This window comes from Drosophila willistoni, unplaced genomic scaffold (assembly GCF_018902025.1).
Source record: "Drosophila willistoni isolate 14030-0811.24 unplaced genomic scaffold, UCI_dwil_1.1 Seg10.1, whole genome shotgun sequence".
Lineage (NCBI taxonomy): Eukaryota > Metazoa > Arthropoda > Insecta > Diptera > Drosophilidae > Drosophila > Drosophila willistoni.
This window is the reverse complement of record NW_025814060.1, coordinates 21,018-33,911: the sequence shown is the minus strand read 5'-3', so window position 1 is coordinate 33,911 and position 12,894 is coordinate 21,018. Positions and strand designations below refer to the sequence as shown.

Sequence of the window (12,894 nt, the reverse complement as noted above, 5' to 3'; positions counted from 1 at the left end):
GGAGGGGGAACTTTGGATGCAGATGGAGTAGGCGGCACGATGGCTGATGACCTCTGGATAGAAGAAGGCGGGTGCCTTTCGGGTCTTTGCTCTTTGGGTTGGATGTAGGCGACAGAGCTGTCGATGTGCAAGAGCGTGTGGTGTTGCTTGCCACATCGATGGCATCCTGCTGTGCTCCTGCAGGAACCATTGGAATGCTCATGAGCCAAACAGTTCGGGCAGTATCCGTTGCTCAAGACTACCCGTAGCCTGTCGTCAGCTCGAAGTCCTCGAAACTGTCGGCACTGACGGAGCGCGTGTGCCCCTTGACAAGCGCGGCACCTGAAGCAATTAGAACTGCGTTCTAAATCGGATGGTGCTGCTGTCCTTAGAGACATCTTCGGCCTGCTGGAGGAGGTGGACCAAGACCTTCTGGATTTTCCAGTCACGGATCCACAGAGAACCCATCCGAACATCGTCTCGATCCCCACGAAGGAATCACCAACATTCTTGATGATTCGTTCCCCAAGGATAGTGGGAAGGAGGTCGGCTCCAAGCACCAAATCCACAGGAGCTCTTTGGTGAAATTGCGGATCAGCGAGCGGAAGGTCAAGCGAATCCTGCTTCACCTTATTCGGGACGGCGCGGGACGGAAGTGCTTCAGCTACACTAGGCAGCACCACGGCGACTGCTTGGAACCGTCGCAGCGGTTCGTCAGGAGGAGAAATCTGTAAGCGGCACACTTTGTCGCCGCTACCAGCATCGCATTGCCCAATGCCGCGAATGCTAGTTGATACTTTGCAGCTTGGAGGATTAATCAATTCAAACATTCTTTGGGAAATAAAGGACGCTTCGGATCCCATATCAATCAAAGCGCGGATTTGAAACTGCTGGCCACGATGATGAATAGTTACCCTTGCAGTACCCAGGAGGCCAGTGTTGCGAGTGGAGGCGAAGTAACTTCCTACGTGTACATGAGGGCTGCTGGAAGAATCGGAGGACGCAGGATTCGAAATTATACAAGCATCAGGTGCTGAGCTCTCTTGTACTTGAGCGGAAAAGGCCTGAGCTCGTGCCGTAGGTTTTCGGCTTACGGATGGAAAGGTCTGACCGCTAGAGCTTGGTTGAAGGACATCTGTGGCCTCTAGTACACGGTGGCGTTCAGTTAGGAATCGATTAAGGTCGTCCCAGGATGAGACGGCGGTCTTATTTGGAACGGACTGTTCCCACAACAGAAGGGTGGATTTGGGCATTTTGCTCGTACAGATTGCTATAAGAAGGATATCCCAATTGTCTGTACGAGCTCCGGAAAGCTCAAGACCGGTTAAGCAACCTTGAATTGAGGTCTGCAATTCTCTCAACGCTTTGCCAGACTCTTGTGTTACAGCTGGGATTTGTAGAAGCTGCTTGGCTTGGCTCATAATCAATAATCGATTATTTTCGTATCGCGCAGTGAGGTTATCCCACGCGGACTGGAACCCTTCATTGGTCAAGGGTGACCTAGAAACAATGGCTCTGGCTTCACCGCGAGTTTTGCAACTTAAGTGGTAAAGTTTCTCCACTTGTGTTAGGCTTGGATTATGGATAAAAATCGCGGTAAACAAATCACGGAATGTAGGCCAAGCCAGGCTGTCTCCGTTAAAGATTTCGACTTCGCACGGGGGAACTGTGTGGCTTTGATGGGTGGAATCGACGGAGAGCCTGACTGGTGGGGGAGCCATTTTTGTGGACAACTGCTCGATTCGCTCTCCAAACAAAGTCCCGCCTCGCACATATACCATATAACAATAATCATGTTTAGCTTTAATTGTAGCTATGTGCTTCGGACTATCGTCGTTCTTTTGAGCCGTCAAGGCTTTATAGCATCGTGAAAACTCTGCCTCGACTTTTGCCCAAAGTGACTTAAGCTGGTCTAAGTGTATTTTAATAGAGACGAGTGGCACATCGTCAGCTAAAGCCTGGGCCTCGCGAGCCTCGAACGCCGTTAATGCCTCGCACACGGCAACAAAGTCGGAAAGAGACATCGTAGAGTGTCCTCTGGGCTATTACGAATCGAATGGCAACAAACGTGGACTTAGAGCTCTCAAGCGAGGAGATCGAAACGAAGCTGTAAGTGGACTGTATAATTTAAGGATAGAGGAGGAGTGAGAAGTAGAAATGTCTCCTCTTTTTAATGACCACAATGAATAAGCAAAGATCGCATAAATGAAATTAGAAGGATTTATAATTTTCCTCGCAGTTATGGGAATAATTATAAGGATATATAATCACTTGGATATTAAAATTTATACAATGTGGAAAAATGTTAAAATTTATAAGAGTATTTAAAAATATGGAAAAATTGAGATCAGTAGGATTGGGAGTGCCGATAACTTTTCAACGAAGGAAAAAAAACTTGGAATTAATTCATTAAACGGACAAGATCAATTTCATGGATCTGTGAGGAAAAGATCAAAATGCACCAAGACAAGCAAAAATATTAATTCCATATAAATAAAAGGTTTTTATTTTTCTTTAGAAAATAGTTTGCGAATTAAATTCAATCAGTCGATTGAAATATTTTTGCACAATACGAAAATCACGAAGGAAAATATGGATGTCGTGACCGAGTCACGGCTTGGCTCAAGTGTCAGCACTGATGAGACTTGAGTGTCAGCACTGATCGGGAGTCAGCTGTTCTGCCGTGTTTTATGTTTTGTGAATTTAATTAATTGTAAATTGTTTAACGAAAATCACGATTTCCTGCTTTAATTATGTAGGTTTCGAATTATTAAATTGCGGAAAGCCAATCGGAGTGGCTGAGAGAGTGGTTACCGCGGCAAAAATTAAATTGTATGTACATATGTATGTATGGATGTAAAAATTATTTGACATAAATAATTTATGCCGATGGACTAATGATCAGCCCGTGAAGTGTACTTTACACTTTAAGTAAAGGTAAGTGGTACTTTATAAATTCATTCTCGATTATTAAACACCTTTACTTGCAGGTTAGAAAACAGCTGTTTTTACATGTATGTATGTATGTATGTATATGTGTGTATATACATACATATGTATTGCTATGCAATTGGACTTTTGGACAATCAGAATTTCGAAGAATGAAAAAAAATGCACTTCCTAAACACAAAAATGATCGGGAAATACCATGTAACCCTTGGAACAGGTCAGGTATGTACATACAAGTATACAGAAGTGTGTAGGTCGCTATGGAAGAGCGGGAAACCTCACACTTTTGTAAGTTTGTAATGGGATATAATAAGAAATGTTGTACTTATCAGGAATTCCGCCGATGCAAGCTGGAATAGCGGAAGGATATCCGGCTCGAAGGACCAATGTTTGTGGAGGGGCGGAAGGACCCGACTAAGCCTGAAGTGATTGGCGGGTGCCAATTTCTGCAGGGGTCTGGTGAGTGAGTAATGCAATTAAAACGCGCGAGAACTTCGTTTAAGATTAATTCTGGTTTATTTCTATTTATGTTACATGTTAGATGTCCCGACACACACGAGAATGTTTCGAGTTGAAAACAGGTATATTATCGAAAGCAATGAAAGAACGGGTGTTCGGGTTAGATGTTCGTACTGGATTGAATATGGCGATTTACAGGAGAACCCTTCGTCACCCTCCTCAGTATGACCGAATTCGGTTTTGGAAAAAACCCTACCCCTCACTCTCTGCTGTTCACCCGGTGGCGTGAACACATTGAAAGCCGAAAAGTGTGGGACTTGGTATCGACCTTGGTTAGGGGTCACCTCACCGCACTAAAACCTACCCTACTTCCGAATCCCTCTCGCGGAACCAACGCTGAAGTTATTACTTCACGAGGGGGAGATGGCATGAAAGCCTCATCTAGATACTCTTCTAGAGTTTGAATTCTGGTTGCGCAGACGTTCAGCGCGACGCAGGGACTGTATGATCACTGCAGCTAGGTGGCTAACTGCGAGCCAATTGTTTTGCGAGCTAAGTAAGATATCTATCAAGTCATGGACTATGAATGGCCTCCCAATGCCTTGGCTTAGCTCTTCCCGTTCAGCAGTGAATCGCGGACAGACAAAAAAGACATGCTCTGCGTCCTCAATCGGCCCCGTACAATATGTGCAGTAGGGGTCAGATTCGTGCTTAAATCTATGCAAATATGATTTAAAACACCCATGTCCCGTTAGGAGTTGCGTCAAATAAAAATCTGTTTGGCCGTGTGGCCGACTCACCCATTCCCGCACATTAGGTATAAGGCGGTTTGTCCAGCGTCCGTGGGAAGAATGGCGCCAACGGTCCTGCCATTTTTTGAGCTGCTGTGCTGTTGCTACTGGCCTCTAGTGCAACAATATCAAGTGGCAACATGCCTGATATGACCAAGGCAGCATCTTCGGTACGGATCGTACCACCATGGTGATGAGCCATCTGCTTTTCTGTCGGGGGCCACCGTGGTTGGACATTATCCTTGCTAAGGCTGATGTTGCCCTTGCTGCTTTGTCGGCTACATATTGCAGATGGTGCTCATATGTTAGCCTATGGTCGACCATCACCCCGAGATATCTTATTGCCGGCTTGGAGCGGATGACGCATCCTGCAACATGAATGATTGCAGTCTCCACACGTTTCCTGCTGCTGATCAATACGGCCTCTGTCTTGTGTGCAGCCAGAGACAGAATTCCTCTGCATCCAGGATACAATTGATTGCACGGCGTCGTTGGTCCTGGCCTCTGCTTCTCCCAACTCCTTTGCCACTGTGACCACTGCTATGTCGTCTGCGAATCCAATGATCTGCGTCCTTGGTGGCATGTCCAGACGGAGCACTGCGTCATACATGACGTTCCACAGGGTTGGGCCAAGCACCGAACCTTGTGGGACTCCGCCTGTTATTTTATATTCCTGTTGCCCTCTGTTCGTTTCGTATATCAGGATCCGGTCTTCGAAATAACTGTGAATCATTGCAATCAGGTATTCTGGTGCAGCTAAGCGTTGTAGTGACTCAAATTTGCACATCCAGCTCGCTGAGTTGAATGCGTTTCGGACATCCAGAGTGGTGATCTTTGCCTCCTCCTTTCCATCGCTGGCCCTCTATGGCTTTTTTGGCTATTTCGGTGACGGTATGTATCGCGTTGACCGTACTACGCTTCTTTCGGAAGCCAAACTGATGCTCCGAAAGTCCATTCCGGCCGTCGATGTGGGCTTCTAGTCTGTTGCGAATAATCGATTTGAACACCTTACCCAGCACATCTATCATGCACAGTGGCCTGTACGCTGAAGGTTCGTCCGTTTTCCCTCCTTTTGGGAGTAGTACCAGCCTCTGCCTTTTCCATCTTGCTGGAAAGACTCCTTGGCACAGACAGGAGTTGAATCCATCGGTCAGTTTCGAGGGCTGATTCATTGCGATGAGCTTGATGACACCAGCAGGAAATCCATCAGGGCCAGGCGATGTTTTGCTTTTGATCCGCTTGGCAGCCAGCACGATTTCATCATCACTAATAATATACCCGGGATTAGTCTCTTGATGGGCTCCTGCAACTGGATGCTGCAATATCGGCCGCTCTGGGAATAGCGTTTTACGATGTTTGCGAGCAGTACACCATCTGTGGGGGATCTTGCTTTGCTTTATGGCTCTGTTTAACAGTGCACGGTGCGTCTTATAAGCGTCCAGTAGCCTTTGGAACGAGGGACTCCCTCTGGCCCGCTGCTGCTTGCGTCTGGCTTTAAGGCATTCTTTTCGCGCTTCTGCAATTTCACGGCTCCACCAATGCACTGGTTTGCGTGTGCTTCCACCTTGTCTCTTGCGGATCATTGACGCATCACAGGCTTCGCTGATACATAGCCTTTTTACCTGGGTTTTTGCATCCCCTGCACTGCTCTGTGCGATGTTCTTCATAAACAAGAAAGCCTCCTCGCTTAGGGTTTCTTGTGACCATAACGAGAACTTAGACCGTACCAAGCGCGTTGTTTGGCCACCACACTCGAATATTATTGCACTATGATCACTGTGCGTATATACGTCGGAAACTATCCATGTAGCATTCCGGGCCAGGCTCGTGCTTGCAAAAGTAACATCGATTATTGAATTACGTCCTGCTCTGCTGAATGTTTGTGTGTTGCCGATATTCAGTGGACTCACGTTCAGAGATGCGAAGGAGTCCAGCAGTATTCTTCCTCTTGCCGTGGTTTTGACGCTTCCCCACTCCATCGCCCATGCGTTAAAGTCGCCGGCAATGATCACTGGCGGTGATCTTCTGGCGTCGGCGGCTATACAGTCAATAATGGCTGCAAAGTCGTCTATATCCACACTTGGGGCTATGTAGCAGCTAAAAATGGATATGCCGTTGCATTTCGCCCTGGTGTAGCCTCTGTGTCTGCCAACACACTCTAATTGTAATGGAGAATGTCCGCAACTCCATATTGCTGCGCCCATGATGTTGTTTTGGGCCCAGGCCGCGTCCTGTTTTACCCCATATGGTTCCGACAACAGCGCTATGTCGATGCCCAGATCAATAACAGTCTGCTTCAGCAAATCCTGTGCTGCCCTGCAATGGTTTATATAAAGTTGTAGAAACTTAATTTTTGCACTTGTTTGTTGCCTTGACGTACAACGGGCATCCTCTGCTCAGAGTGTTATGTGCCGCGTTCTTTTCGCCGTACCTAGTGCATAAGATGCACTTTGCGTCGTTGTTGCAGTCTTTAGATGCGTGACCGCTCTCTCCGCAGTTGAAACATAGGCTGCCTGCCTCGTGCTCCTTCTTGCACCTGCACCTAGCTGATGTATGCCCAAAGTCGAGACATTTGTAGCACCTCCTTGGCTCTATCTTGGCTCTTATTCTGCATTCTGCAAGACCAATGCGAACCGTTCTGGCAGCAATCATTTTCGATGCCTGATTGGTATTCAGCAGCATAGTTGCAGTTTGCGTACCCCTATATGCCTTCCGCATCTTGGGAAACGATTCCTCTGGCAGAGTTTCATCCGTTAATTTGACGGCTGCATCAAGAACATCCTCGAGTTTGGAATAGAACGGTATATCCCTGATTTCGACTGTGACCCTTTGTGATAAGCTTGACCCGTCCTTCGTCGCCAAGCGCTTGCTGCAACGCCTTGTGTAGTACTAGCGTACCGCCATCGTCATGCTTTTTCATCTCCAGGAGAAGTTCTCCTGCTGCTGTTCGACGCACTCCGCAAACTCCTTCCTTGTGCGAGAGCATGGCAGGGTCAGTCTGGACTGCCTCCAGTACTTTTGCATAGTTTGCAGGGTCACTGCATTGCACCATCAAAGCATCAGGCCGTCTTCTACTCTTTCGTTTAGGTCTTTTGACCGTTTCCCATTTGTTGGCGACTTTTTGTAAGGGGATGGTACCCTCAGCCGATTCTGCAGCAGATGTATTTTGGGTGGTTGACTGTCTTAACACCACGCTGGGTCGTGTGACAGCTTCCCGATCCTTTGCCTTTTGCCTTGTACCTGCAGCATTTGGTGTAGCACTTTTGGCCACAACAGCCGCAAACGTCAGTGGCCGCGTCTTCTGTTTTGGCTTATTGGCCCGAGGTCTGCTTTCTAGTTGGGTTTTTACACCATCCAAAACCGTCTTCATTCTTGCCAATTCATCCTTCATGCCACAATTTGCGGTTGGATGCTGGCTTGGTGCAGAAATAGCGACCATTGCAGCTATTTGGTCGACAAGTGCTCCGAGTTCAGTGATCTGTTCTTTTAGACCTGTCTTGGTCGCTTCTTGGCCTTTTGGTGCCGCTTCTGATTGGTCGGCAGGTGGACTTAATTCACGACATCTTTTTGGCGTATCCTCTACTGTGACGACTGCTGCTGGTGTAAAAGCTGGCAGAGACTTCAAGTTTATAGCCGTCGGAGCCGAAAGCGTAGCTGTTGGCGGCGTTCTGGCCATTAAGCTGCTTCGAGAAAAGGCAGTTGCTCCCGCTGGCATTTTACAGCCATTACTGCTTGTTGCATTGTCCGCTGCATCGGCCAAGTGGTCCACCGATGCAGTAGTTTTCCTGTTAATATTTATGGATGTAGGGGCCTCCAGAATCCGTGCCCCGGCCGCGGTTTGATTCGCCGGTGGATTTCCACTTTAGTGGCTGCCACCTGGAGTAATTTCGTTTTTCCAGCCATATTTTTCTATAAACTTTGATGCATTTTATACGTACTGCCAGGTACGAAAGTTCGTTAATATGCTGCCGGCCGATGCGACGCAGACGCAGACCACAAGCCGCTCAATATGAGGACAGACGCTATGCGGATTTAGGGCTTCCCGAAGGGAAAAAAGAGAATTAGAGAAAAGAAGATGATATGTAGTTCAGTCGGCGATTTCCAATTTAATTTTGGCGGCCAAAATGCTGTTCCCGAAAGTATGCAATGTTTCGGGGGCTGGCCAGCAGGGCTTGGGCGCCCTCTGGTGACCAAGATAGTGCGCTGCTTTCCAACACTGGTGCACAGCTGCAGTTGTCAGCTGTTGTTATCGGCGGTAGTTGGTATTAGAAAGTTCAGCAACAAAAGGAGATCGACAATGCAAAGGAGGAGAAAGTTCCAGGAGTTCCAGCCCTTGGCGAGAGAAGCGCGGGAAAATATGGACCCCTCACCCCTTGCGGAGCGCCAAACTCCGATTGGAACGGCTAATTTTTAAGGCAAACAGAATATTTTGTTACCGGTTGCACTCCACCACGGTGGATGGGCTCAGCTGATTTTGGTGCCAGGCTCCCTTTTATTAGTTTCAGGGTACACACACGAATTCAGGTTCGTTAGACGGAGCGACTACAGAACGCGACCGCACTGGTGGGATAAACAAACCGCAAGATATTATATTATAGATATTATATTTTTGTGTGTATGTGTGTGTGTGTTCTTCTCTCTTTATTTTTTTTTTTTATTTTATTCCATCAAGTAGAAATGGAAAGTACTTACTGCATTTGTGTAGCAGAATATATTGGGTACACTCAACAGAACCACATTTGCATTCTTGTGTCCCCTTTTACTGGGAATTGATCTTTGGTTTGTTCCGAGTATATGGTTTTTATTTGCACTAGAGTTAACGAGCTTTGAGGGGAGTGGCTGTATTGGCTCCTAAATACCTCAATTATATTTTCTCTTAAGCCCGGGTTTCGTAACTCTTTGAAAGTAGTTATCCATCGTTACCGTTTCTCATTTTCGTGCTTTAAAAATTTTTTTTTTGTAACACACACACATACATACATACACAAAATTTTGTTGGTATTCGATGTCCTGGGTCCCTCGATGTCCTTAGTCCTGGGTCCTTCGATGTCCTTAGGCCTTGTCTTGGCCTATTGTCACGGTCGCCATGTAATGACCGGGTTCCACTTGGATTGAATTAATGAAGAGCGAACACGTCAGTGTTGTGGTAATATTCAGATTGATTTTTATTCCAATAATATTCATTTGCTTAACCTATTGTTGCAAAGATATTCTTATGCTGCGACTTAGGCGACGGCTACAAAAGAGAGGGAGAGTGTCAGTACATACATACATATTATTTAGGGCGCTTGCGTCAAAGTGCTTGGTCAGCATATATAAATGTACATACATATATGAACATGTTTAGCTGTACATTTATGTGAATATGTTTATGTGAATATATATTAATGTATACACATAAACATATTCAAGTGCACACTTATGTTTTATTGCGTAAATATTTGATTGTTTATACTTGCAACAAAGTGTTACAAGTTGAGCTCTTTGTGTTGAATGATTTTTGGTATGGATATACTACAGCCCAAAGAGTTTTCTACGTCAATTTGAAGTTCCCCCCAACCGCCGTCTTAGCCCCTGATGAAGACTGCACTTCTGATATCCAAACAATAACATTAACAAGTGATGTTATTGTTTACCCCCTTGTTAGCCACCGGGATCGATTAATTTTAGCTATCTACACATATACCGCGGTTAATATTTAAATCTCGATTGTTAGTATTTAAGTGACGATTGTGTAAGTCGCCTATGGAAAATATCGGTATCGGGTTGGTGCCGCACTGAATCTTGCCATCGCTAATTATACTTATCTTTTTAAAATTCCTTGCTTAGGCTTTCAGCATTCAATTTGACTGCGGCTAAATACCCAAAAGAACTTATTAGAACAGGGCCAGGCACAAAGAGAGCGCTAAAAAAGTTTAGTCGTATGTGTGCACTTGCTTGTGTGCGTATGTTGCTTTACACTGCGCAAAATGAAACTTCATCAAATTCTGCCTCAAATCAAGAAAACGAGTGCAGCAAATAATACTATGCAAGAAAAAGATAGAGAAAACAAAGCAGCGATCAATTTTTTCATGTGTGTTCTTTCAACAAAGCGACATAGATCTGCTTGCGTCGAAATGCTGATGGAAACTAAATCAACCCTCATCCTCTGTGTGAGGACTTCGGCAGCCGTTCGGTTACACGCATACGAGGTGCCGAACGTGTTCGTCCCCCGGGGGATATGAGTACCGGGCTCTGTATTAGAAACTAGAACTCGACGCTCTCGTTCTTCGCTCTCATTTAGAGACGAGCATGATCTCTCTCTGAGACATGAGAGAGAGGTACTACCGTCTTAAGTGAGCAAGTCTGCTACAATTTGACCGTCCTGACAAATAAGATCTTGATCTTGGGTGGTATATATTTTTTCATATCTTACTATATACATTTTGTTTTTTACAAACTATTACATACATTTTTCGTTTATTTACATCTTATATGAATTATTAAAACAAAAGTTTATGATTACATTAAAGTCAACTATTTTAAGTTCTTAACCAGGGCTTCATATTTTGGCCACACCATACTCCCTGATAAGGGTTACGGAAAAGTTGAAATCCCTCTACATCTTTCAGTAAAAATTTTTGCGCTTTTACATACCTATCTCTGACTAGCTTATCAAAACTCTGAGCCGTTTTATAATCTATGTTTTCACCGATCACGTATTCTGGTTCTGGGTTTTCATTGTCGATGTAAAAAATTTCTAACATTCTCCTCTCAAAGTTATCTTCCATATTTGTTTCAGACTCACTACTACTACGAAGTTATTGATCAAAGTCACTGTTCACCGGTTGTTCCTATGGTCATTAATAGTTATGCTAAACTGAGAAATATAAATTTTTATGACAATTGCTGCAAAAGTAATGAAGTAATTGACAAGTCACTGTTTTCGGTTGTTAGTGTAATAAATTCAAAAATATTTAATTTCACGACAATAACTCAGAAAACAACGAAGTTATTAAGAAAAGTCACTGTTCGTGACTTTGACGTTTGTATGGGAGCTATATGATATAGTGATCCGATCCGGCTGAATCCGAGATATACAAACTATGCAGTAAATACAAGCCTACATGCAAAATTTCATGTTCTTTAGCTCTTACGGTGTAGGAGGAGACCGCGACGATCCAGACGGACGGACGGACGGACGGAAATTGCTATTTGAATACGTCTCGTCATGCTGATCAAGAATATATATACTTTATATGGTCGGAGATGCTTCATTCTATGCGTTGCACAAAATTGCAACAAAATTAATATACCCTTTTTGCAAGGGTATAATGAAAGCGGAATAGAAAGTCAAGTTGTTAGAAGAGATGAAAGAAAAATGGTTAGTAATATAGATAAAGAAGAGAAAACGTAAGATGTAGAAATTAATATTAGAAATGTGTTTGTAGAAAATGTGGAGAACAGAAATGTGTTAGTAGAAACATTTTGAGAAAGAAATGTTAGAAATCAATTTAATAGACAATGCAACGACTCTATTGGGCAGAACAGACTGAAGAATCTAGATTTTAAATGTGAAATGAAGATAACTCTTGAAAATTCGAAACGCTTTAGTTGTTCACCTATTGTTCACCTAGGTTATCATATACGTAAAAAGGCAATATTACAATGATTATTTAAAATAATGGATTACAACCAGTAATTACAACCCAGTAATTCAGCATATGTATCGCCGATAGTTTTGGTCAAAAAGAAAACAGGAGATATGCGTCTATGTATAGACCTTTAGAAAATTGAACAAAAGTATGGCTAAAGATGTCCATTACCATTAATAGACGATATACTGGATGGTTTAGCACAAAAGAAAGTATTCACAAAATTGGTTGATTTAAAAAGAGTTGGTTAAATTTAAATCTTTTTTAACACCATTAGGCCAGTATAAATTTCTTAGAATGCCAATGGGATTAAAAAATGCACCGCATGTGTTTTAACGGTTTAGAAACAGCATTTTTTATGAAATGATTAGGGGAAACAAAGTTATATATATGGATGATATAATGATTGGTAGCAGAAATATCGAGGAACATTTAGAAATGTTAAAAGCAGTATTTAAGAAATGAGTGCGAAACAAATTAGAGTTTGAATGGACAAATGCGAGTTTATGCAATATAGTGTAAAATATTTAGGATATTGGCATTCCCTCGGAAGTGTCAACCAAAATTAAACCATCTTGAAACTTTTTTTTTTAATTCTTATTCTTATTTGATCACTTTTAATAACTTCTTTTCTGTATTATCTATTTTTTGTAGGCAAGTTTTACAAGGAAGAGGGTTTAACAAAAAATGTTTCTCACATTACAATCAATTAAAAAAAAGTCAGGATTATAATGCAACCCGCATAATTTATAAATTATCGAATTTTCTTTGCCCACTTTTATACGTTTGACATCGAAAAAGAGGATTAGTTCACATTGTGCCAAAAATCAAGGGTCTCAGAACTCACGAGAAGTTGAAAAGTTGGGAGCAAATATAGTTCTCAACTATAAATTGGAAAAAATTAGTTTATTGAATTTTCCAAAATTTTCAAAGTATTTCCGTTCCACACGTTATGTGATGGCTCCCAAAAAGACTTCCGTTTTTGTCCGTTCCAACTGCGCCACATTTTACAAAATTTTAAAAAAAAATACACTACAGCTTACATACTCTTGAGTGTTGAATAAAGTTAGGTAGAAGAGGCA

At 43.4% G+C, this 12,894-nt stretch overlaps 1 protein-coding gene across 1 annotated transcript; it reads right to left on the bottom strand.

Moving 5' to 3' along the window:
• Positions 1–4,951: 4,951 nt before the first annotated feature.
• LOC124460774 lies at positions 4,952–7,963 on the bottom strand (the record flags this gene model as incomplete). Its single annotated transcript, XM_047012366.1, has 3 exons — positions 4,952–6,494; positions 6,559–6,943; positions 7,005–7,963. Coding segments are annotated over 3 exons (2,887 nt in total), but the record flags the coding sequence as incomplete, so codon positions are not given.
• Between the last annotated feature and the right edge of the window lie 4,931 nt (positions 7,964–12,894).